Raw genomic sequence first — 24,767 nt, forward strand, 5'->3', positions numbered from 1 at the left:
CAGCCAGTGGAAAATCTTTAGATAACCAGGTTGCTGGATGTAGTTTGTGTCTAAAAGGTGTGATTCTGAGCAAATACATTTCATACTGTTAAAATGGCTTAGGTATATCTCCAGGTGGCAAAATGGGATTTTGAAAACTACCTTATATATTGAAATTGAAGTGTTAGGCTGTCTTTGATGCAGAATCATCATTGCTGCTTATGGATGAAATGGTTGGTGCCCAGTGGAAACCAAATCAAAAAAAATTTCACATAGTTGTGTCACGGTTATTTTGTAAGCTTTTGTAACTTTTTGTAGTGAGGTCTGTTGGGTTTCCCCCTTGGCCTCAAGGACCCATCTATTTCACTACTTGGCGTCCTCTGAAGATACTGCTAATTTTCACATATTTTGTGGTTTTGTAGTGCGGCAAAGTCCCACTAGGTGCTAGACAAACAACTTCTGTATTTGTGATTTAAGCCGCATTTGCACTGGGCTGTCAGAGGTACAGGATTAGTATATCATTCCAGCTGATTGGTTGTCCCTCCCAAATCCTTCAGGGAGATTTGTACACTGGAAATTTCAGGCAACTTTCAAGTTTTTAATTTGAAATAATCATCAAAATACCCAAAACTATTATTACAACATCAGTGAACAGTCTGTGGCATTTTAGTTGTTTTTCTAAGGAGTGCACAGTCTTTTGTTCCACAAGTTGTTTTCCGTTTGCTGTTCCTTACAAAAACCTCTTCAATATGCTGTTTTTTCAGAATATGTTTTTAATCAAAAAGTACATGTTGATGTTTTACGATAAGGCAGGAGGAAAGACTGGCCACACCCTAAGGAAAATGCTCTAATCCTACAGCCTACTTGTTCCCTTGCTTGGAAAATCTTGTTGGCTCTCTGAATATTCAACACCATTCAAATTTGCCTTTTGCTCTAAAAAGGATGCAAAACACTAAATCCCTTCTCCAAAACCGAATGCTTGTAATGTTATGAAAAGGGAGAACAGATGGTAGCATAAAGCTTAAGGGGAAAGTATAGCACTTTAATTCAAATTGTTTGACAGAGCTAAAGACAGCCACTTAGTTACCAATTGCTTAAGTTATTTATGCCCCTTTGTGTAAAAGAAGAAAACAAGGAAATTAAAATGTTTTGTACATTCAGAGAGAAAAGGGTAAGATAAGGCAAAACGGTAGTTTGTTTGATTATGCTGCTTGCTAATAGTAATGCCCAAAATGTGATGGATCTTACTAAGCAGCCTTACAGAATCATTAGAATAATTGAAAACTAATTGTATAATAAGTTATCCTATAATTTTGGTTTCACAGTGGACAAGTTTACCCTGTTACAATGTGATAGCCTACTAGGAAAATACTCAGAGCTTCATAACTTGGAACCTTTTGGAATTTTCCTTCCACTTTTAACTAAATTAGTTTTGCAGTTCCTCAGGATTTAGATTGTGATTCAGTGCATTAACTTGTCCCCATGCTGCTTTGATTGAACAGCAAAGCATCCATTACCAATGCCATATCCAAAGTGACGTTTCCATACAGACTGCCTGCTGTTTCATTCATAACCACAAGGCAGCCCAAAATGACTTTACCTCTTTTTACAACTTGCAAGGAGTTAATGGACTGTGCTGGCCTCCTGCCAAAACCTTTAAGAAACTTTATTAATGTGTTATGAGGCTGGGACACCATAGTGCGGGATTTTATTGGTTGCTCATTTTAATGAATAAAAATATGTATGCACAATTAAAACCAGGTTTTCAAGCTATTGCCTTCTAGTAAATGTTAAGTCTTTGACAATGATATTCCTAATGTTTTCTAATGACAGTTTTGTATATTTCTTTCCATAATGCAAAACTTTGCTCTGCAAGGATAAATTTGTGTTGTGAATGTTCCTTTCCATGCTAACACCACCTTTGGCCCTGAGAGTCCTCCTTTCTGATGGAGAAAAAGAAGTATTGAAAGCTTCTGGTTGGACTTTACCATAAAAGACTGTGAAGGCTGCATGACTGTGGAGACATAGTCCGTCTGTACACACTATATTAAGAGCTAACATAATGTAAATAGCTTCAAAATGAATGCCAGAAGTCAGTTACTGGTAGGCTGGTTGTCTGGTGTGATTTAAGAGTTATTTTGCAAACATTTCTCAACAGGCGATGGTTCCTCTTACCCATCTTTAAAATTTAGAATTCACTCAAACAGTGAAGTAAGTAAGACTAGGTGATACACTCAACAAGTTCTAATGCCTGGGAACAAGAATAAAGAAGGTTCATTGCAGAAATATATGTGAACACTTTATTAAAAGCAGGCTGTTTCATCACTCTTCCTTCCATCATTAAAAAATAAAAGTGATCACTTAAGAGTCCTTGTTCACTAAAAAGTATCCCAATTTCCAGTCCCTGGATACTTTTCTCTGAAACCTATGAATACTATCAGGGAAAAAAGTAATAATAGATTTAATGGGGATAACAATAGGAAATATAGAAAGAAATGTGGAAGTGAAATTCAGTAGTGGATGGAATGAAGAGTTGGTAGCAAAGCAAAAAGTTTAAATAAAAATGCCTCAGTCTGTTTAAATAGTTTATTATATTAGCACATGTTGACAACTGTTGATTTCTCATAAAAGTTTCCATTCTGCTTTCAGGCCTCTCATTTGGACTTGAAAATTTCAAATCTTGATCTCTTAGAAAACAGTCATGCTTTGCATATAATTTGAGCAAAGAAGATGACAATGGTTTGCATGTATAAGGAGACTCAAAAAGGACAGTCCTTGGTATCAAAACAGCATGATCTTTTGACTTTTGTTTACACTATTTGCCTGTGAAAAATACCTTGAGATAGAAAAACTGTATGCTGGGAACCCTGAAGAGCGTTGCACTGATTATGTTATGTTTGAGGGACGTGCACAGCATTTTTGCAGGAATAGTGCTTCGGAATCCCAGGTGTAGCTCAGCCGAGATTCCTCCTCCCCTTTAACCTCTAATACAGTAGCTGTCTATTGTGGACATGTCTGACACAGCTGAAATTGGCCATGGGCATATGTACTTCGTGAACAAAGCTCTCAAGGAGATGCTTCATTTGGTAGGTCATCTTCAGCTGAAGATTGGAACTCAGGAATATGTTTTCCATGTAAAATGGAGGCACCCTTCTGCTAATAGAGATTCTATTAGAAAAATTAAAATTTTTGGTTTAATTTTACATGTACATATGTGCACAGGTGCTGCATGAGTATCAGTACAGCATGAATTTGACTTCTTTCTAAGTTTATATAAAGCCTTAAATGCATGAATATTTAAGACATTACGTTCACTTGATGCACAACTTTAAAAATGGATTACAAAAACTGTAGTGCATTTGGCTCAGAGAGCTAAGAAATAAAAGGTATTGCCAACACCGATTGTGACACCTTGACTTTCAAGCATCTATCTCTGCAACTTTGTTTTTTGCATACAGCTTTTTTATACTTCAGGCAAGATAGATTAGAAATCTCTGCATGTGTAGAGTAAACAAATAATAAATTGATGTAAAACCCAGAATTATCTTGTGATAACTTTTATCTCCTTTTTTAGAGTAAAGTACACAATTCAGCATTCTCTTCCAACAGATTTTTATGGAATTTAGCCATAAATTCCAGCCACCAGCTAAGGAATTCAAGGAAAGTGAAGGTCTTATTCATAACACTTATGTAAAACTGAAACATCTTTAGTAATGCTCCTGATAGAAGAAATATTTTAAGTTTTCCCGTCTTGGAAATTTTCAGCAAAAGGAAGACAATGTAGGAGTAAGTGTAAATAAAAATAAAATACATCTTTATCCTTCTTTCCTTTGAACACTTCAGCAACCCATGTACCAGTGAAAATGTGAACCAATTGGTAGAGCTTTTCTAAATACACAGGTGGAACTGCTAAAATACTGCTAAGATAGAAGGATGTTTCCTACAGCATTAAAATTAGAACATGAGTATAATGGAATATTTTTTAATACTGTAAATGGAATTTCACCATCATTTGAAAGCTGGAATAGGTAAAATTTGTCCACTTTGGATTTAGTAAACCTGTTTGCGGTAGCATGCAGAACCCAGGGACTGGGGATGCGAACTCATTTTCTTACTGCTTATAGCATGAATGTGCTGAGTTACATGCAAGTATATAGCAGTCTTTTATCCCTAGTCACTGGCCTGGTATCAGGATGGCCAGAAAAAGTGAGCTGGACAAAGCTGTTCTTGTATATCTGGTTTTGGTGTCTCATAAATGAACAGAATTGTGTTCTTGAGCACTTTCAATATTTCTTTCAGTCCAGGGGAAGTTTTGGGATTCCCGGTAAACTAAGTACTTGGTGCTTCCATGGAGGAAAACGGCCCGTGTTTGTTCAGTGTTTAAAAGACTCAGTGAGAGTGAGAAATGGGGAACAGATAGACATTTATTTTTAAAATACGTATGTGCATTTGAAAGGAAGAAGAGTGGCACAATAATTACAGAATGAAACTTCATCTGTAGAGACTGTAAGCAGCAGATAAGATAATGACATGATTTTTTGAAGATGTCCCTTTGCATACTTGCCTGGTAAACCTAGTCCCTTTCTAGTTTTGTCCCCTTTTTTTTTTGGTAGAGAGCAGTTTAGAGGTACACTTATTAAATATTAATAGAAGAGATGCTCTTTGGAACCTTAACCCCAGCTCACTGGAACCTTACAAGGACATCAGTATTACACAGCTGTGTGACTTTGACCCTGATTACTAATTAAACAGAGGTGAAAGTCACTTAATTCAGAAGCATGTTGAGCGGAGAAAACTATCACAGTGCATGTCGTCTCTATTTAATGGGACAAAAATTTGCTCAATAGAGTCGAAAGGATTAGAAATGAAATACAGTTATATAAATAATTGACTGGGGTTGATATGAAGTCTTCTGATACAATGTAGCCATGGACAATAAGCAGTTCATGGATCAGTTGACTAGCATTTTCACAAAAAGCTCGTATTCAAATGTTATTATATAATGGTAGTTGATAGGGAGGCTTAAGAGCGTCAAATAGATAGGGGCAGCACCCACAAGACAAGCTTTGTACTCACTTAGTGTCTGTAAGGTTGTGATTCTTCTACTAATGGAATATTTTTTTCTGGTGAGGACACTTTCTATTTTCTTTTTTGTTCCAAGTGATGCTAAAATGCCTGTAGAGTTTCATTTTATAAAGGAAATTCAATGAAAATGTCATGATGCACTTTTCAGCTGTCACTACCCAAGCCACCAGAATCTCGTGAAACTGCCCGGCAAGCGATAGGAAAGCAGTGAAATGCCTTTGCTCTGGTTGTGTACAGTTATGGTTGAAGCAGAGTACAAGGTCTAAGGAATCTCTCAATTTGTTTGTTTTGACGTTGGACACAAGGAAAGAAGAGTCTTCCGTCTATTATACAAACAGAACAGGTAAGGTTTTCTAATTCTGGCCAAGGGTGGCATACCTTGGTGAGGAGGTCCACCTCAAATAAAATAGGGACTGTCATCACAGCAAAGGCTTGAGATGTTTGGAAGGGTTTTGTACATTTTGCAGGTTGCTTGGAAAAGAGAGTGATTTTCTTTTAAAGTCAGCAAATGCAATCAGTGGGAAGGAGGAATTAAGTATCTGAGGCTTTGCTGGTGCCTTGTGCCTGAGCACAGAGTAGGTGTGCTTTGCAAAGGTCCCAACGTGTGTGCTCCTGGCACAAGGGAAGCATATGACGATTTCTGCATAATTTAAAACAATAAAGTAAGCTTCTCTTCAGGAAATTCCTCCTCCCCCCTTTTTTCCCCGGTGATGGGATATGTGGAGCAGTCAGCATGTCGTCTAACTCACTGCCATGTACTGGTGAGCCTGCTGTGACTGACCTGCAGTGCCAGCTCCCACTCTTGTCTGGAAAACCAGCTCCTTGCCTCAGTTAAAAGAGTCTGATGGTTTTAGAACCAGTTTTGGCTTTTGCCCGTCACACAGGAAGACACTAGATCGACGACATTTCAGGATAACTGTTTGGCAGCCATTTTAGATACTGCCTGTGCTGAGAGCTCTCTGGCTGCCAAAAATTGCAGACACTCTGTGCCAAAACACTCTTGGCAGTAGAGATAAACTTTGCAGAGATACACAGTCCAGAAATATCTTATAATTACAAAGCACAGGGGGCAGAATGTTTTTACAATACAGCTGTGCTAATGTAAACATTTAATTTGGCAGCCATCTCCACCCACTTTTCAATTAACCGGGTTTATGCAGATACTTTAGGTCTGCAATAAACTTTATTGCTGCTTCTCCTAGAGTACAGTTTATGAAACACAGATTTGAAGTATTTTGGGGGGTTTCTATCCATTTAGCTAGGCACATTGAAAATGTTAGGCTGTTGTAAAGGGAAGTGTCAATTCCTGTTTTAAAATGCCTTAGCTCTGGCTTCACTAAAAGCCTTTGCTTTAAAAGTATATATTAATTGGGGCCTGTCTCCTTTGCTTTTTCCCAAAGCAAGTAACAGGATATTAATAGAAAGAAATGAAATCACTTAAAGGGCTACAAAAGGACATTTGTGCTGGTGGTGATCATTAAAAAAGACAAATGTTCCTGGTGTTGCAAAGTGGTGCTAGAGAGAATAGCTCTGAACAGCAGTCCTTACAAGTATAATTGCAATAATTGTGTGATAGCTGCAGTAATTGTTCTTGTAGAGTAAAAGAAAAATAATTTCCAATCACAAGGATTATTCAGTCTTAGATGGTAAAAGCAGCCAAAGAGCCTTTCCTGAAAACTCCAGAATGCTGGAAGTTACAGTATTTTAAAATGAGATGAGTTAATTGGCTTTGTGAAACTGGTTAATGTTTTATAATATAAGAAGACCTATTAGATAAAACCTTTTCACTGACTATCAAATAAAATAACTATCTCTAATAACTTCTGCATTTTGTGGGAATGAAAACCTTCAGTGTGACTTTGAAAGGCCAAAAGGTGGAGTCCTTCCTCACAGTCTCCCCCCAATCCTGTGAGGGATCAGACCATGTCAGCGGGGCCGTCCCCGGTCTGGACGGCTCTGTATTTAGGAGCTAGGCAACACAGAGTAAGCACAGGCACAGAATAAGATTAGCATGTCCTCTAGGGATGCCAGACTTCAGGATTCAAAGGATCACTTCAGTTTGGACAAGCTGAGGAGTAGGACAGATGGTTGGTTGGTTTTTTTTGAAAGTATGTTGAGGCTTTAGTTATGAAACTTGGATGGGCAACCAAGAAGAAGCTATTTTTTCTACTTTAATTCTGACATTTGTGTTTCCAGGCCAAGCCACTCATTGTTGATAATTATGCAGTAGCAGCAGCAGAATGAAGGCTTTTGATTGTCCCACAGCAGTCTGGATGATGGTCTCTGCCCCACAGAGCATTCAGCTTTGGTTTGCATGTGTGTGGGGCCAAGATGTGGTGGCGTGAGGCAGGGGATGACTAGTTAAGGACATTGAAGTGCCTTTACAGCTGACGTGCAGAAACTTGTTGGGGACTGGTTGAAGTATTTTTGCTTTAAACTTCAAATGAGAGAAGAAAAGGTATGGAAGTAGATACAAAAGTGATAAGACTGAGGGCATAGTTTACCAGAAAGTTTCTGAATGGGTGTGTTATCGCCCAAAAGCAATTCAGTGGAAATAACTACCTCATTTTTTTAATGGATTACAGAAAGTTTGTTTGAAATTGTGAAATTGTGAGTGAACAAGGGCTTCTTTCTATTGATTTGCCCTTTCCCAATTTTCATTGAAGTGAGTTAATATTAAATACATTTTTTAAAAAAGTGAATTTACTTTTTTATTGTAGATACCATATAAATGTGATTAAATTAGTAAGTACTAAAGCATAACAACATATATATCTTAAAAAACTAATTGAAGAAGGTCAGCAAAAACAGGTGTTAAACACTAATGACATAAGCATCCTAGATGTAAGGATAATTCTGTCTCTGAAATCTCTTGAGCTATAAACTTTAGCTGTGAGGAAGGGCATAAAGTTTATGCATGGGATCCCACACAGTTGTTTACTGCAGGAATCCAGAATGACTTCTTGTCCTGCATGATCACAAGACATTTTCTTACATTCCTGTTGAAGGAAGTGTTCATTACTTTAAATTTATAGTCTTCTTACTTTTAATCAATCAATCAATCAATCAATCAGTTTTGCTCATAAATTGGAGTTACCTGTTTTTCTTACCTGCTGTCTCCTTTATAAGGAATACAGCATTGTTGCTGTGATTAGAGTGTAAGTACAGTACAGAACACAGTGCTTTTGAGAGTAGTATGAAACTTTTTAACAGGCTTTGGCCTTTTCATGGACTAAAAAAATTCAGTTTGGTGGAGAAGGACCATGATGAGTGGGATCCTTATTATCGCCTTTATTAGGTCATGGGAGTCTGTGAGCATGATGGTCATGGCCCAAAGGCAGAATCAGCATTTTAAAAAATTATGCCTTCTAATTCATTGGTGTTAAAATAACATGTGTTGTCAAGATAGTAAAAGCCTGGCCACAGGAATGAAAGATCTGAAAGGCAGTGAGAAATGCATTCCATACCTGAAAAAAGATTGTTTATCAGTCATCTTTGACAACAGTACTTTAATGGATTATTGGTAAATAAAGAACTGTATAAAATGCAATCCCCCCCTATCGCCTCTCTTCCCAAGGCTTTACTGAACCATGGATGTTATCTGGGGACAAAATAGCCCTTGTATTTTTTCTCTATGAATAAGCCTCCTAAACAGCTGGGGTTGGCCCGAGGTGATTTTGCTCCGCTCTGGGAGAGCGGAGTCTCTGTACAGCTGCTGAGGGCCTCCTATGTGAAAGACAATCTCCAGGTCTAGCAGGGAGCCAGACCTTCCTGGGTAGCAGAGAAATATGTGCCATACTCTGCCATGTCCCCTTTGAAATTTGTGGTACACTGTAAGGGCAGGAGACCTTGACTGACTAACGGAGGAAACATCTATAGTGTTCCTCCCTCTGCACATGTTGGCAATGTACCCACCTCTTCCTTTGTGTCGCTGAGCACCACTGCTGTGCTGCCCTAGGTAGCAGTAGCCTGCAGCAATCTGCAGAGCACAGGGCTGGAAGTGACTTACCCAATTCTGCACCCAGGGTGGGAGCTGTAGACACAGAAAAGCCTAAAATAACCTCCCTTTGTTCCGCTATCTGGGAGGATGCAAAACCAAAGCCAATTTCTCATCCTAGGTTTGAAGCTGAATGTTTGCATAATGTTTGGGCAAATGCTGGAAGTGAAGCAGTACTGCTCAGCCAATGTGGCAAGAATTAAAAAACTGTTTTCAAAGTGGTAAATGCAGTTTGTCACAATGCATCCTGGGGGTGCTTGAAATCTTGGATCCTCAGGAGTGGGAGTTGGGGGCAAAAAATGAATGTGTGTGGAGGGAATTCCATGCTCTAGCAATGTCTTAGTGGATTCTTTAGAAAGATGCTGAAAGCTCATGCTCATACAGTGGCAGCAAGATTTTAACCTGCCATAGATGACAGTAAAAATGCTGTGTCAGTTCCTTAGAAAACACACAAACAAGGGTAAACGAAGTATTCCCCTGTAGAGCAGAAGACAGTTTAAATAGATTAGGCTCTGGCATAGCACTTAAGTTTATCAAGCATTTAGTGTTTGGGATGTACAATACAGTCGTATGTGACTTGCCAACTATCTGGGCTTCCCCCACTGTTTCTGGTTTGGCAACAACATGGTTTTTCACCCTGTTGCAATGCTGACTGCCAAGGAGACATGGCCAGCTTTCTGCTTACTGTCTTCCTCTTTGTTCTGGCTTGGCCTGCGTTCTGCCTGCCAAGTCACAGATGCCAAAAGCTTATACAGAAAGGTCAAACAACTAAGGCTTGAAATCACCTATGCCAACATTTGTATTTCCCTTCTATTCTTCTGTATTCGGCTAACTGGAAAGTACACACACATAGCTGAGACAGGCATACAGAGAAATTTTTGCAAAAGAGTGTATAGATAATAGCTCTACAAACTGCTCATGGAGGCAGGGAGCAGTGAACATTTCTTAAAATTCCCCTTATGGAATTCCAAATGCTAAAGATATATAATAACCTTTTGGTTTTCTGAATTTATTTCTCTCCCCTCCCTCACCCAGCTTGGTTTTGCTTACTCTAGCTATTTTACTATATTTAGGAATCAAGTTACTTTGGAATTTAGTACTACAGATCTTTGCACTTGGATCTGCAGCTACATTGACATCTGTGACCCTGTTGTAACCACTAAGAAAATTAAGCTTTCTTTAATATTTATAATTGGAAAATTCTAATAATAAGTATATAGCTGTCTAGAACCTAAACTTCACCAACATAAGTCTGTAAACTCCTGAACTATATGGTTTTATATATTTTCTTCAGAAAAAAATTTATTTTCCTAGTTGTGGTTCAGCATCTTCTTACCTGGTGAAACTGAAGCAGAAAAACATATCTACCATTGCTATTTCTATAATGTTTCTTATCATGATAATAATTTTCGTTTATTGCTTTAATCTCCAAGTTTTAAACTAAACACTAAGACTGATAATAATAACCTTAAATGCTGAATGACTGTTGGCCATGAGTTTTAAAATTGCAGAGTTGTAGGGTAAGCCTTCTGTTCAGATGATTCATCAAAGCTCAGGTTGCAAAGCACAGCTTACTATTTCAGCCAGTCTTCAAAAGAAACTACTCACTTTACTCCTCATGCTCTCAGCCACTCCCCTACCCTACACACCCTTAAAGAGAAGGTGTTTCTTTAAAGTAATGGTGAGAAGCAAAATAAAACAAAACACAGGGATGCCTTCAGCAACAGGCCTTTCATAATAAGCAGCATTTGATTGTCTCTTACTTAGATGAGCAAGAAAACTGTACAGCTCTTAGTGCTTTTACTTTGTTTAACTAAAAATATTTTCCTGGACACTGCAAAAAATTGCAGGGTTGAAGAATATTCCTAGGCATAGAGTGGTGGCACAAGGAAGGTAGAGAGAGAATGAAAAGAGAAGATAAGGAAAAGAATGTGTTGTTGGTTGTTTTGTTCATTCATACAGGTGGTTGCAAGTTATCTTAGAGTAAATCTTTAACAATTTAACAATGCAGTAAATCTTTAACAATACAGTATGCCTAAAGTTAATTGTAGACCTAGATCTTGGGTGAAGGGGGCTGCCAACATCTTTAGTGGGATAAGTGTGCCCTTTTCAGAGTCAAATATTGGTTGTGGACAGCCACACATGTAGAAAGATATGTCTATATTCTGTCGCTCCCCCCAGCTAAATGCATGGAAAGACATGGTCCAGAGAATTCACCTTGTTCTGCCCTATAATCAGGGGCATAATTTTTTTTCATGATTTATAACTTAATAACTGTTATTATTTGACATGTGAATATTTTTATATGTGTTTAGTCTTTTTTTTTTTTAACGCTGAAACATACTGATTACATTTTTTTCCATCTGCTGCTTATTAAAATAGACTTATGCTAATACATTTGGGAAGGCAGCTATCATTTTGGTGTTGACATATGCCTTTGCTGAGAGATCCTCATGCAATTGCCTGTATTCTACATGAACTTAATGCTAGGTTGTGGTGTGTTGTTTGAAATAGGTGGGAAACATGCGAAGATACCCGCACTTGCTGTGACTGAGCCAAGTGGTATATGAAAAACACTGTAGGTTTGCAAGCTTAACAGTCTTCCTAGATTGATGTTTTCTGTGCTGTCTCTTATATACAGTCACATACTGTCTAACAAACTGTGGTAACCTCTAGACTAAACTTGGTTTAAAACTTTAGTTTTATTCTCATTGTCATGGCAATCTGTCTTCATGTGCTGTTTCCATCTCCTGAACACTTACATCATGCTGTTATCAATTGCTATGCGTATGGAAGTGATTTCATTGTTCATTTGATTAAAATAGAAGAAAGGGTCCATACAATATGGCTAGTGTTTCCTGGGGGGACGCAGGGCTTTAGACTTAGAGCAGACAAACTGACTTGATATGGAACGTGTTTTAATGTTGTTACACAGATTTAATTTTAGCAGTTGTGTATGTAGTAAGACTAATGCCAGAATCACTTTAGAAAAATTGGCCAAACAATGTGCTGCTGGTCTATGCTTAGTTTCTGGAGGTTGTTTTGCTGCTGGTGGAGTGCTTCTCTTATCAGCCCTGATGCTGCCTTGCTCTACTGCAGGCAGGTCACACACCATTGCTCTCCTTCCACATGTGGAAGTGAATGTGGGCCATTGAACAAAAGAGCATCAAATGAAAAGTGTTTACTTCTATGTGGCAAGTTCAGACCTTTGAGAGGGGGGACCAGTTTGGGAGGACTCCTAACCAGCAGACTTAACTGTGCTGAGTCCTGGGATCAGTGCTGTTTTGTTTTGTTTTGTTTTGTTTTTCTTTGGTTTTTTTTCACAAGTCTGTGTGACTTAGTTGTGGGCCCTCTTCAATGCTTGCCTGTCAGTCACACCCACTGGGCAGAGAAACACAGCTCTAGGCCAAGGTGAATTTCATGAGAGAATTGTATTTTCTCATGTTCTTGCCGTTACTGATATCATACCACTGTTCTGAAAAGGCTCCATTGTTGTTCAGGTTTCACTTTTAAGTTGGCATTAAAGGGATACAGTTGTTATTCAGAGGTACAACACCTCCTGGAATACTGCTTGAAAGCATTTTGGGGCTTTGGAGATTTGCTTGATATAACTGTTCATAAGTATAAAAGTTAATGTCAAACTAGCCAACTGGTCTCATCTGCATAGCAATGCAAATTCTAGCAACTGCATGGAAACTTGAACTGCTCAAAATTAGGCTGATGTGAATGAAGTCTAGTGTTGGCATTGCACACTTTTCTGAATTCACTTTAAGTTGCTGAAGCAGCACAGATAGATTGACTTTATACTGCTCTGGAGTGTTTGCAACAACCACATAGAAAGAAGGCTGGGCCAAAAGGGAGCTGTAATAAGGTTTTCTTTTCAGAATCACACAAGATGTGTTGTGTATTTGTGTAGAGCAGAAGGGAGGAAGGTAAAGCAAAGTTTGAATTTGCAGGTTTGCATTAGAGTATTGTCACATGCTTGAAATCAGTCATAAAAATGTCTGCCATAATTTCAGTGCATACAACTCAACTATTACGCAGTTCACTGTGCCTCATCTAACTCCTTCCGGTCATGTGTTTTTAACGCATTTGTTCAGAAAAACAGGCTTGTCAAGGGCCTTGAATACACATAAGGCATTAAACTGAATCTTGAACCTGTTATGTGGATGCACAATAGGGGAAATGATTAGTATTGTTCACAGAAGAAGGGCAGTGCAAGTATGAAGTTGCTATTTTTTGCTCTGAAGTTTTTTGAAAAATCTGAAATATTTCTGTAATGAATACTATTTTAAGGTGCTGTTGCTCGCATTTATTCTTGTTCTTTCAATAATGCACAAGAGAGTTAACCCGTCAGACTTTCCCCTTCTCAAAGCCCAAAACATTGGCTATAAGATAATCCTGAAGCTATATGAATTTATAATTTCTGCACACATGCACACATATGCATAGATACATGGATATAAAGGGTTATTAAAATGAAAGGAGCTGTTTGGATTGAATTTTACTATATATATTTAGCTAGCAGAAAGTTATTTTTTAAGTATTAAGGGGCCTTTAATAAAAGTCTAAATCTGCAGTTACAGTAGGCATACTGAATATCTAAGGTTACACTGGCTTCATGTCTTGGAGCTGTTGGGTGGTACAACTCCTTTTGCTTTATACACAGACTGAAACTTGAGTTTCTGATACATTTTTAGTGAACTTGTACAAGGTTTTTTAACTCCAAAGACTTTTTTTTTTATAGCTGCAGAACAAATCAGTCTTGATAGCTTTCTCAAGGTCCTGCTGTGATGTAGTAATGGTAAGAAAATAAGCCTTAGAAACAGTGGATGGTTAAATAGTATTCAAGGCACTGGAAAATTACCAGGTGCAGTAAGAATTTTGGGTCAGGGTTTTTGTTCTCCCTCATTCTGCCTTGCCTCCTTCTCCTTAATTAGCACTCAATTTTTACTCATTAAAAAAAAAAAAAAAAAAGTAGTAAGCAATAAAAATGAAAGCCTTGGAATTTGAACCCATACATCTGGTTTTTTAGATAAAAAGTAGTATCCTTTTTTCAAGTATATAATACCCTTATGTACTGCAAGAACATGTGCCAACTTTTGTAAATAAAACAAACTGGAAAGAGCAAAAGCAGCCTTTGCTGTACACTGAATGAGCAAGCATATTTTAAAATGTTGCAAACCTGCAGCTGGTATTGTACCTATCAGGTACAATAGTCCCTGTCAGAGAACTTCACCTACATAGATGATTAGAAAGTTAGGGAAATTAGAAATTGGGAACTTAAAGAAGTGAGGGATATGCTAATGTGAAATATACAATGAAAATTACAGAACTTCAAAACAGATGCTGCCATGTGATATTAACCACAAAATGACAGAGTTATGTTGGGAAGGCACAAACGAATATGATCATATAGGATTTAATACTTTTTTAGTAGCTTTTGACCAATATGACTGCAACAGCAGTACTATTGCTAGTAGGGAGATGAGGAGCCTGTGGGAAAAGTGTTCTTTAAAATTCCTTTGTTTTAAACTTGAAAGTCACAGTTTAAACCAAGATAACTTTTTCTTTCTTTTTAAGTTTTATGCTTTAAAAATAATTCCTTGCATTTATTTGCAGAACATCCCAACTCAAAACTGAGTTGGTCATATATTTGTATGTGTTAGTCAGTTCTACATTTTAAATTCTTCTGGGGCACATCATATGACTAGGTACTTCTAATTTTTATCTACTGTAAAAAGTCAAATTAGACAGAAAGTTAATTCATAGATCATAATTTTTTTATCACTTTTGCTTCAGTACTTTCTCATTATTTGTTAGGAACTTGTGTATAAACATGGTGCCTGTGAGCACACATGCAATTACTATCAAGTTATGAACCACTGGCATGAAAAGGTAGGGTGATTTTTCTCAGCCAGTTCTTGTATATTACCTACTTAGTGCCCATTGATAGATTTAATCTTTCTTTTGTCATGGCTAGTTTTTTTAAATTGTGTGTGTGTTTGTGAATATGGGTAGGAAAAGTGGTGCATATTTTGTCTATTAACTTTTAGATTACAGCAGATGAAATTAAATCCACCTTATAAAGAACACATGTATATACTTCCATTTGAGACATTGTTTTCGAAAAGATCTCTGATAAAAAAATGTGTTACTTGAGGATCCACAGAACCATGGCATTCCTTATGCCCCATGTCTCTTAGAAGTAAGTTAAGTAGCATACGATTGTAAATTTCTGAACTGCTCAGGAATCTGTCTTTTATTACTCTATGATTTAGTGGAGAGTGCAATGCATGTGGAAGAAAAAAATGCAGATCTCTCCTACAGTATTTGTTGAACTATGCTATTTTTTTGTACTTTTAAACTATAATTTACCATAAAATGCCTCATCCAAAACTCACTGGAGCAACTTTCCGTTGATTTTAACAACCTTTGTCATGTTAAAAAACCTGATTTTTTTCTTCATCCTGTCATTATCCCTGGCGTAAGAATGTTGTCTTGTGTAGTGGAAATGCGAATTTTATCTCCCTGAACTCTTTTTGCTTTACTGCTCTACAGTTCAACAGAAAATGAAATCCTGATTGCATGGGACTCAGTGGTAAAATCTGCATTGACTTCTCTGAAACCAGAATCAGTGCAGCAGGTCCAGGCTGGATGTTGGGAAGAATTTCTTCACAGAAAGGGTGATTAGAAATTGGAATGGGCTGCTCAGGGAAGTGATGGAGTCACTGTCCCTGGAGATGTTTAAGAAAAGACTGGATCTGTATCTTACTGCCATGGTCTGATTGACAGGGTGCTGTTCTGTCATAGGCTGGACTCAATGACCTCAGAGGTCTTTTCCAACCTAATTGATTCTGTGATTCTGTGAAGATCTCAGCAATATACATTGTATAAATATCAGGGTCAACTCTGTCTTACAGAACAGAATAAAATGGACAGTTTATTATTTAGCTGAAGGTATATTCAAGGAAATTCCTATTATTTGCTTGCAAATATGAACTTTTAAATTAATATAGTCATCATATAATTTCTTCCTTCTCTAAACATCACAATAAGTCTTCCACTGTGTTCTGCATTTTGCTTTTGATTTTCTGAAGTATCAGTAATAAAAGCCCTTTATGAAACATACCTTAAGAAAAAAGGTCTTCTTGGTTTCCAAAAACTACTTCTGAATATTTCTGACTATAGCTAGTATCCTCCAGATGGAGAAAATTAAATATTCGTATCTCATCTTTTCCTACTGAATCCAACAAGTTTTGGAAAGAAATGTCATTCTTTCACATTCATCCACATGTGGCTTGATACCTATGTAAATCTCTTCTTAATGTACATGTCAAAAAAGAGCTCAACTAATATTATGAGGTATGGGAAATATTTGTTTCAGGCCATGAAAAAATGTAACTCTTTTCTTAACTTAAAAATACGTATGTGTGTGTGCGTGTGTGTGCGGGCATACATAAATATGTACATATTCCATGCACAACTTATAACACAACTGGGGAAATTTTTTCCGTGTTCAGTATGAGCAACATATGGTCTTTATAAATTGTATAAGGAATATTTTGAATAAATAAGTGTTGTGACTTATTTCACATAAACAAATAAAGGAATTTAGATTAAAAAGATAAATCTATACATGGGATATAAAGCTGAAAATCTTACTATGGTTATTGCTATTTTTGTTTGCTAAGTGCTCCTAGGTCCTTGAATTTCTTTCAACTATATAAAAACTGGATTTACTCCCAGAGCTCCACTTCTTAACTAGGGCAGTTTAAAAACTAAACAAGGACTGAGTCAGTTAATTAATTTAAATGAGATTACAAATCAGAAACACATTACGTAATGTTGATTTAATTACCATTTTTTATTTACCTAATTAAAATACTCTGAAGGAAAGTTAACAGTCTTGACAATGCCTGGTTGGGTGACTTGGCAGAGGCAGATCTGCTGATAAAAGGGGAGGTGAAGCAGGGAGCCTGCCATGACCTGTTGTGCTCTGACGCCCCAGCCCGTCACATGGCACCTTGCTGTCAGCCCACGTGGCACTGGCATTGCCCCGACAAGCCCAGGCATGGGGATGCTCCTCCAGTGGCCGAGACATGGGGTTTCAGCCAGCCCTGCTGGCCACAGGCGACCTTGTCTGTGGTGGGAGGGCATGGGGGCATGTGGGGAGATGGGTCAGCTGATGGCTTCGTAGCTCTTGCTGTGTCCCCACTCCAAAGCAGTTTTAAACTGAAATGAAAACAGACCCCAGCTTCTGCTGACTGGCCTCACCAGCTCCCAGCGGAAAGCACCTCCATGGCCTGAGCCCTGAAATCTTTGTGAAGTGACATGCCTGCTTGGGCTGAAGCCTAGGTGCCACCTTAGCTTTTTGGGCAAGCAGTCAGCTCTGTTCTTTGCTGCCTTTTTCAGTTAGGTGATGGTTAGATGGCAGCAAACTTTTGAGGTAAAGATTCATAGTCACTGTTACAGCTCCTGGTGCAGTACATGGGTGCTGATGAAGCCTGCCTGAGTGGGTTCACCACATCCAGCCTTCAGGGAAGCTTCTGCTGTTGCACTGGTCTCCTGAGAGGTCCCTACCATGTCTCCTGGGTCACTTCTCTATGCTGTTCGTTTACCACCAGTTGTATGAACAAGAAGTACAGTAAAAACGTATAGGACTAGCCCTTCATGTAGTTACCCAGTGCAATAGCAGAGCTGTCTTGTGAACCCAGAAGTTCTTGCAGAATAAGGGTAGCAGAACGGCGTTATTAAAAGGAGTCACTGATTCAGTGCTGTGGATGTTTTTGGTCTGGGTGTCATGAGCACATATTGCTAAAAAGTATATAATGTTGGGAAAAGATACAAGGGGAAACATGTCTTTCTCACAGTGAAACCCTATTTGTTTTTTAAGGTGCTGCTTCCTCCTTGTGTGAACTGTGCTTCATACCATATATCTTCAGGGATACATAATCATGGAATCCTTGAGGTTGAAAAAGACCTTTAAAATCATGAAGTCCAGCTGTAAACATAACATTGCCAAGTCCACCACTAAACTATGTTCCTAACTGTCACATCTCTAGGTCTGTGAAATACCTCCATGGAAGGTGGCTTCCTGACTTCCCTGGGCAGCCCATTCCAATGGTTAGCCACCCTTCTGCAGAAGAATGTTTTTCCTAATGTCAAGTCTAAACCTCCCTTGATGCAACTTGAGGCTCTTGTTTTATCACTTGGTACTTGGGAGAAGAGACTGACCCCAACTGCCCAAAACATCCTGTCAGGTAGTTGTAGAGGGCAGTAGTGTCCAGCCTTCTTTTCTCCAGGATAAACAATGCCAGCTCCCTTGGAACTCTTCACAGGACTTGTGCTCTACCAAACAAATTGGTGGTGGTGAACATTTTATCAGAGGAAATTGGACAGCCAAAATTTTATGGAGAAGTATTTGAATTAAATGTAGTGATCTATGAAAATGTGAAAAATAAATCCCCCCTCAAGTTGACATACTTATGAAAACAAGATTGACACTAACATTTCTATGTTTATAGCAGATTTTCAGCAGATACTTAATGCAATAAACCATTTTTAGCTTGTTTATACCATAAATTAGCTGTCCTATTGCAAGAGTTGGTGTGAATAATGGTCATAAAATTGTACAATAATTCTCAATTATCAGAGAAATACTACACAAAGAAAGACACTGCTTTTGCAAAATGAAATTGTTACAAGTGTTTGTGAAGTTTGTCAAACCAATCAGTTGCTTTGTCAAGGTAAAATAGTGTTGGCAGTAGAAGGTATTTACGTAGTAAAAGTAGGGTAATAATAAGTAAGGTAATGATTTAAAGTACAGTGATGAAATCATTTATTTGTTTGTTTTATGGATTTTTGCTGCTCAGGTTATTTGCTTTGGAGGAGAGGAAGACGTCTTACTTTTCTTTGCTATGGATGCTCTGAGAGTCTTTGAGAGATCAAGAACTGATTAGGCAGGAGAGATCAAGAACTGATTAGGCAGGAGACATCCCCAGGTCTCTACCACACTATGGTAACCTATGAGCCTGTGATTTTCAGGGGTACAACCATATGCCTCAAGCTTTTGATGTCAGACGGTAAAGTAATCCTGACAGTCTAGAAGGTAGTTGTGATTCTTGTTCGTGATAGTGACTCTATCAGCTGTCAGGTCAAGTTTTGTATATGAATGTGAAAGTTTGAACAACATCAGACTGACACATGATTTGGTGATGGGTACATCTCTATGGTCCCTTATCCCCCATACCAAAATCACAGACTATCAAAGAGCAAGGATGTATTTACCTGTTGGTGAATGATTAAATCAGTGTCTGTCACCTGAAATCAACTGAGACTGATCAAAGGCTGTCTCCTAGCCTGTGGCAAATAGAAATGTGTTCACCGAAACCACTGAGAAAGTTTATTTCATTAGTGTGATGCCTACTTATTTCTACTTATTTCCCTAAAACATAGCTCTAGAAAGTATTTTCAGATTTGAACAGATTCTTCTGCTACTTGTTTTCAATGCCTTTGATATTATGCTCTTACAGAAAGCCTTAAAAACAAAATTTTTTGTACAGGATGGGGCATAAGGAAGGTACAGCATAGCTTACTTTTTAAAGAGAGTATCTTATCAGCTGAAAAGTGAAAGATTAGATTACTAAAGTGAGCAATACTAAAAATCCTTCAGGAAGCTGGGGAACAACAATGTGAGTTGTTTGGCTTTGCTGGCGTGGGCATCTTTCCTGCTTGTCAAAGACAAGGTGGTTCAAAGGGAGAGAGCATCTCGTCCTTGGCTGTATGGAAAACCACCAGCTTTTTTTTTTTCTGTGCCTTATGAAGCCAAGACATTTCTTACTGTACCACAGGGAAAATGGAAACTTATTTTCTCACTTGAAGCAGGCCTCAGCAGTCAGTTTGTCTTAGCTCTGGCTGCATTGAGAGTTACCTGCACTCACAGATGCTCATTGCTATCGACCCCTAGAAATGAAAACATAGGAAAACAATTAAGTATAAAATACATCATCTTCTTGACTCAATCTTTCATACAGTTTCCTAGAAACAAGAGTAATTTGAGATAGAGTTTGGATGTCTTGGTGATAGCCATGCTAAATCATGGTAATTTATACATAAAGTGTATCAGGGTTACATGACCTGTTAAAAGTAAAGGCTGGCTTGAACCTGTTTTGTATAAACTGTTCATCCATGGGGCAATAACTTACCAAGGGTAAATTGGATAAGTCAGCACCAAGAAGAGCAGAGCAGAAGATATGCTACTGTAGCTGTGAGCTGTATATGAAAACCATTTTGTGGAAATGGTACGTGTAGGTGACCTTTTGCTCCATATCAACAACAACAACAACAGCAACCAACAACCAACAACCAAGTTCCTAAGGGAACTTACAGCTGGGAGCTACCTAAATGAAAATTATGAAAATTTCGGTTTCATTGCATAAATATGATGGAATTTTATTTGTTTTTTGTTGTTTATCTTTTCATCCAGCTTCTAGTTTAGGAAGTTGCTTGGCATTTGGGTTTCCTTTTCATGGTTTGGTTTCTTTTGCTTTTGGTTGTTGGATGGTTTTTGGATTTTTTTTTTTTTTTTAATATGCAAAAGTTGTTTGCTGGGACAATTGAATGCAAATCAGCTAGACAATGAGTTTGGTTTATGTCTTTCTCAATCACTCTGGAAGAAAGGGCTCATGTTGTTAATTAGTGATCTTGTACAGATGAGGACAAAGAAAGATTTAAACTGCCTTAACATGTCTTTTTTCTTCCTTAGCTTCTGTGGCTTCCAAAAAATGCTTCTTACTCCCTCTTTTTAGCATTGCTCCAATGTATCTGTTTATTCAGTGTTCTCCTTATATGAAGTTATTCCGATAATTTAATCCTGTAATGAACATGTTTCTTTTGTACTTTGTAAAGCTATTTGCATCCAATCGAAACAGAAGAGTGCTTTATAATTACTGACACTGGTAAGAGAATTGGATCATCACAGGTGGTCTCAAGTCTTTCATCTTGAGGATCAGATGCTTCTCTGTCTTTTAAGTGCAGAGTTCCATAGGTGGATGCTCTCATACAGAATAAAATTCTTTGCTTTTTCAACTGCATTTAGTAAAGGGTTAGATAAATTGCTTTTCATACTCATCTTTGGTAATTCTTTCATTTCTCAAAATCTCATTGAGGTCTCTGAAAACACAGACTGAGAATCAATATGTAAAAACCATAATTTTTCAGTAGTTAACAAAACCCAAAGCTAAGTCTGACTGGAAAATTATAATAAATGGCCAACTGCTTATCCCTATAATTAGAAAATTCTTTGCTAGGTTTCTAATTATAACAACAGGTGTTTAAACTGCCATTGATCTTTAAATCCTGAATCCAGAAACTAAGAGTAAAAGCAAATTGCTGCCCAAGGTCTAAAAAATTACTTCACTTCGTGCTTCTTTTTAGTGAACTTTAACAGGAGAAAACTTCAAAGGTTATTTTCTGGTAGGCCTCATTAATTCAGTTTCAAATCTCTGTGATCCTGAAGCTATGTTGTTCAAGCTTTATTGGGTTTATCTACTACCAAATTGACACTTCATTTAGCCACACATCTACAGTAGTTTTACACTTGGACCATTGCTGTGTAAAATTAATGCCCTCTGATAATCTGAATTTAAATATCTGTATGTACAGTTTGCAGAATCAAAAATGTCTGTCAAAAGAACATTAAATTCACCCCCTGCAGGGGATTGAATTTCAACACACAGAAAAAAGGATGATTCTCCACAGATTGGTCCATATGTGGAGAAATGTTATATTTCTAACATTTCTTGTAGCTGATTAAGTTTTCAACTTAACTTGATTGAATTCTTTTAAGGGAAGTGCTGTATCATATCACGCAAAGAACCAGACATACTGAATGTTAACACACTGTGCTGCACAATGGGATTCCTAAGAGTACCCGACTGCCAAAACCATGGTAAGGGCAGAATCCAACCTGTGTGCTTGCCCTTCATGTTTCCTGCCCAAGGTTGAAGAAGATAGATGAAATTTCATGGGAAATTCCCTATTCAATGTGTATTTTATTGTGTACAAGAGTGATTTAATTCAGTATTGGAAAATTTAGTTGTGTTTCTTAATACCACTGGAACTGGGTTTCACATGCGCCTTGGAATTCCAGTACTCAGGTAGCTACTCAGATGTATATGTTTTGTGACAACTGCCATTCAGATCAACTTAGTAGAACTTGAGCTGTGAAAAGGATTTCCATCTCAGTTAATATCTTCTGTAGAGTCAAGCTTGTGTTAACTTAAAGTGCTTGAGAGACATGTGAGTTTATGTTTATGAAGCTGCATAGGTGGCAACGGACTGAAGTTCTTGTAGCAGGTAGAGGGAGTCTCTCATTCTAGGCTGAGGTCTACCTCAGCTATAAGAAGAAGTAATGATAATTGAAGGACAAATATTTGTTGATATATATTTTTTTTCTATCTTTTTTTATTCTTTAATTTGGGCACTCTAAGAAGCAATGCATTCAACAACTCTACATCCATCTGGAGTCCATTTGGTGGTAGCAGTTTCTGGGGTGCTATGATGCAATCTTTTGGTGGTCTTATGCTATTAATAATGCCACTGCATTTAAGAAAATCGGTATTTTTTATTCAGACTCTACAACAGCTCAATTTTAGATGCCTGTATATGGGACAAATAACTGTGCTTCATTTATTTTCTTCCTCTCTGCATTTTTTGTTTCTTACATCTTTGATAATTTTTTGCAGTAGAGCAGGTTTTTGTTATATTATTGATATGGGAATACAGTGAAAAGTAGATGGTTTTAAAGACAACTAATTTTATGAATAAGGTTATAATTTATTATTTAGTGTATTAATATGAAATTACGTTCTCTTCTTGATTCGTTAGGTGCATGTATTATGAAAAGAACGCAATTTGAAGTCTACAGTTTTTGCGTTTTGTTAGTTTTTATGTTACATAATCTTAATTTCACAACAGCAGCTCTCACAGGCTAGGAACACAAAGACCATATTGTATTTAAACAGACTGTCATATCCTCGTTGCAATCATGAGTCTGTGGAAGCAAGTGGGCCTTTGTGCTTTAAGGAAAGGCTAAAGCAACAGGACTTATCACTGCAAGCACCAGTAGTTGCCTGATCCAGTGTGTCTTTCTGGTCATTGCCTGAGAAGAAGTTACTTCTGCTTTTCTATTATGCAATATTATATTTGGGGGATGGAGGGAAAGGGAATGAAAAGGTACCCTTGTAAATGTGTTTACAACTTGAGTATTTGCCTGAATGACTCTCTTGTCCTTATTCAGTGAGCTACAAGTTCCTCTTATTAGGATCATTGCATCTTTCACAATGTTTCTACATCTGCATAAAATAGGTTACATATAGTGTGTTTGTTCAATAATGCTTCACATAGAAAGTCAGGGAAGTGACCTTTAAAGAATAAAGTAAAGTATTAGTTTAATAGTTAATAGAGGGTATTTAAAGGTTGTGAGATACTTGCAAAACAAATTATTAAAATATTTCTTTCGTTTCTTTATAGATTCTGGACAACCAGGAAGTCCAAGCCACAATGATCCTGCCAAGAATCCACCAGGTAAATATAAGTTCCAGAACATGTGCATCTAACATTGTTCGAGAACAAAGATACTACTGTTAATAGCTAAAGAAAGTGTAATTGGGCAGCAACCTATCTTGCACTGGTAAGTATATATAATCAGGACAAGTGGTGATACTTTAGTTCCTTTAAACTGGCAGTGCCTCAATTGCAGTTTCATCAGTATTCATTTAATCTAAGGAGCTTTTCTTTTGTTTCATGGTTTTTAGAATTTTCTAAGTGGGGCTGGTTAGAGGAGTAACAAAGCAAGATCCCAGATTATTTTTATAAAAGTCTTCAAATGCTACCAGTTTTCTTTCATCCCAGACAAAAGACAATTGACCTATGTCTAAACTCTGTGACTGAGCTAACAGATTTTTTACTTTTCATAAGTGCTTTATAAAATACAAATGTGTTAATATAAAATTATTTTTTTGGTATCAGCTCAGAGCAGTTTTCTAACATGTTAATGGGTCATGGCTAGTGACGCTTGAAATTTCTTTGAGAGATGTTAGTGTAAGTGGTCCTTCAAAGGACTTTTTAAAAATGAAAATAAAAGAGAAAGTCAAACCCAGACTTTGCCATTCCAGTCTGTTTAGACAAAAGGTTCCTTGTATTTTCATGAGGTTATCCTTCTAATCAATTGGGCTGTGCTAGTAAATCTTGTAAACCTTTGCCATGTTATGAATTTTATCAAAGTAAGACAAACAATTGTCACAGACACACTATCACTTCTTAATGAGCAAGAGTGACTCCAGCCACCACCAGCATGTTGTATCTTCTCATTTTTGCTCTCAGAAGATGTGTGTATCTAAAATAAGCTGCAACTAACTCAGTTTGACCTTCTAAATCCAAAATGAACCATATTCTTACCAGGAAGTAATTTTTTGTCGCTGAGCTCTTAACATATACATGGATATTTTCTGGACGTGTTGAAACATTAGGAAAAACAGCCTGCTTTGTGATTGTACAATTTTGTAGTATGCATATGATCAAAGTATTCTCTATTTGTGAAATATGTCATGTGTGTTGTGTGTGAATACCCCAAAGGGGGAGAACCATCAAAGATCATTATACAAAAAGCCATATTCCTGTAATATAAACCCCAGATACATAT

The 24,767-nt window shown here is 37.5% G+C and overlaps 1 protein-coding gene across 11 annotated transcripts in view; it reads left to right on the top strand.

Moving 5' to 3' along the window:
• Positions 1-24,767, top strand: part of NFIB (nuclear factor I B) — a 266,788-nt gene that overhangs the window by 171,084 nt on the left and 70,937 nt on the right. For all 11 annotated transcript variants that reach the window (XM_048292694.1, XM_048292695.1, XM_048292700.1 and 8 more), the window contains exon 3: positions 23,597-23,650. In XM_048292694.1, the coding sequence (XP_048148651.1) occupies positions 23,597-23,650 (54 nt within the window). The remainder of the gene's footprint in view (positions 1-23,596; positions 23,651-24,767) is intronic.

The sequence above is a fragment of the Corvus hawaiiensis genome, chromosome Z, assembly GCF_020740725.1.
Source record: "Corvus hawaiiensis isolate bCorHaw1 chromosome Z, bCorHaw1.pri.cur, whole genome shotgun sequence".
In the NCBI taxonomy this organism is placed as follows: domain Eukaryota; kingdom Metazoa; phylum Chordata; class Aves; order Passeriformes; family Corvidae; genus Corvus; species Corvus hawaiiensis.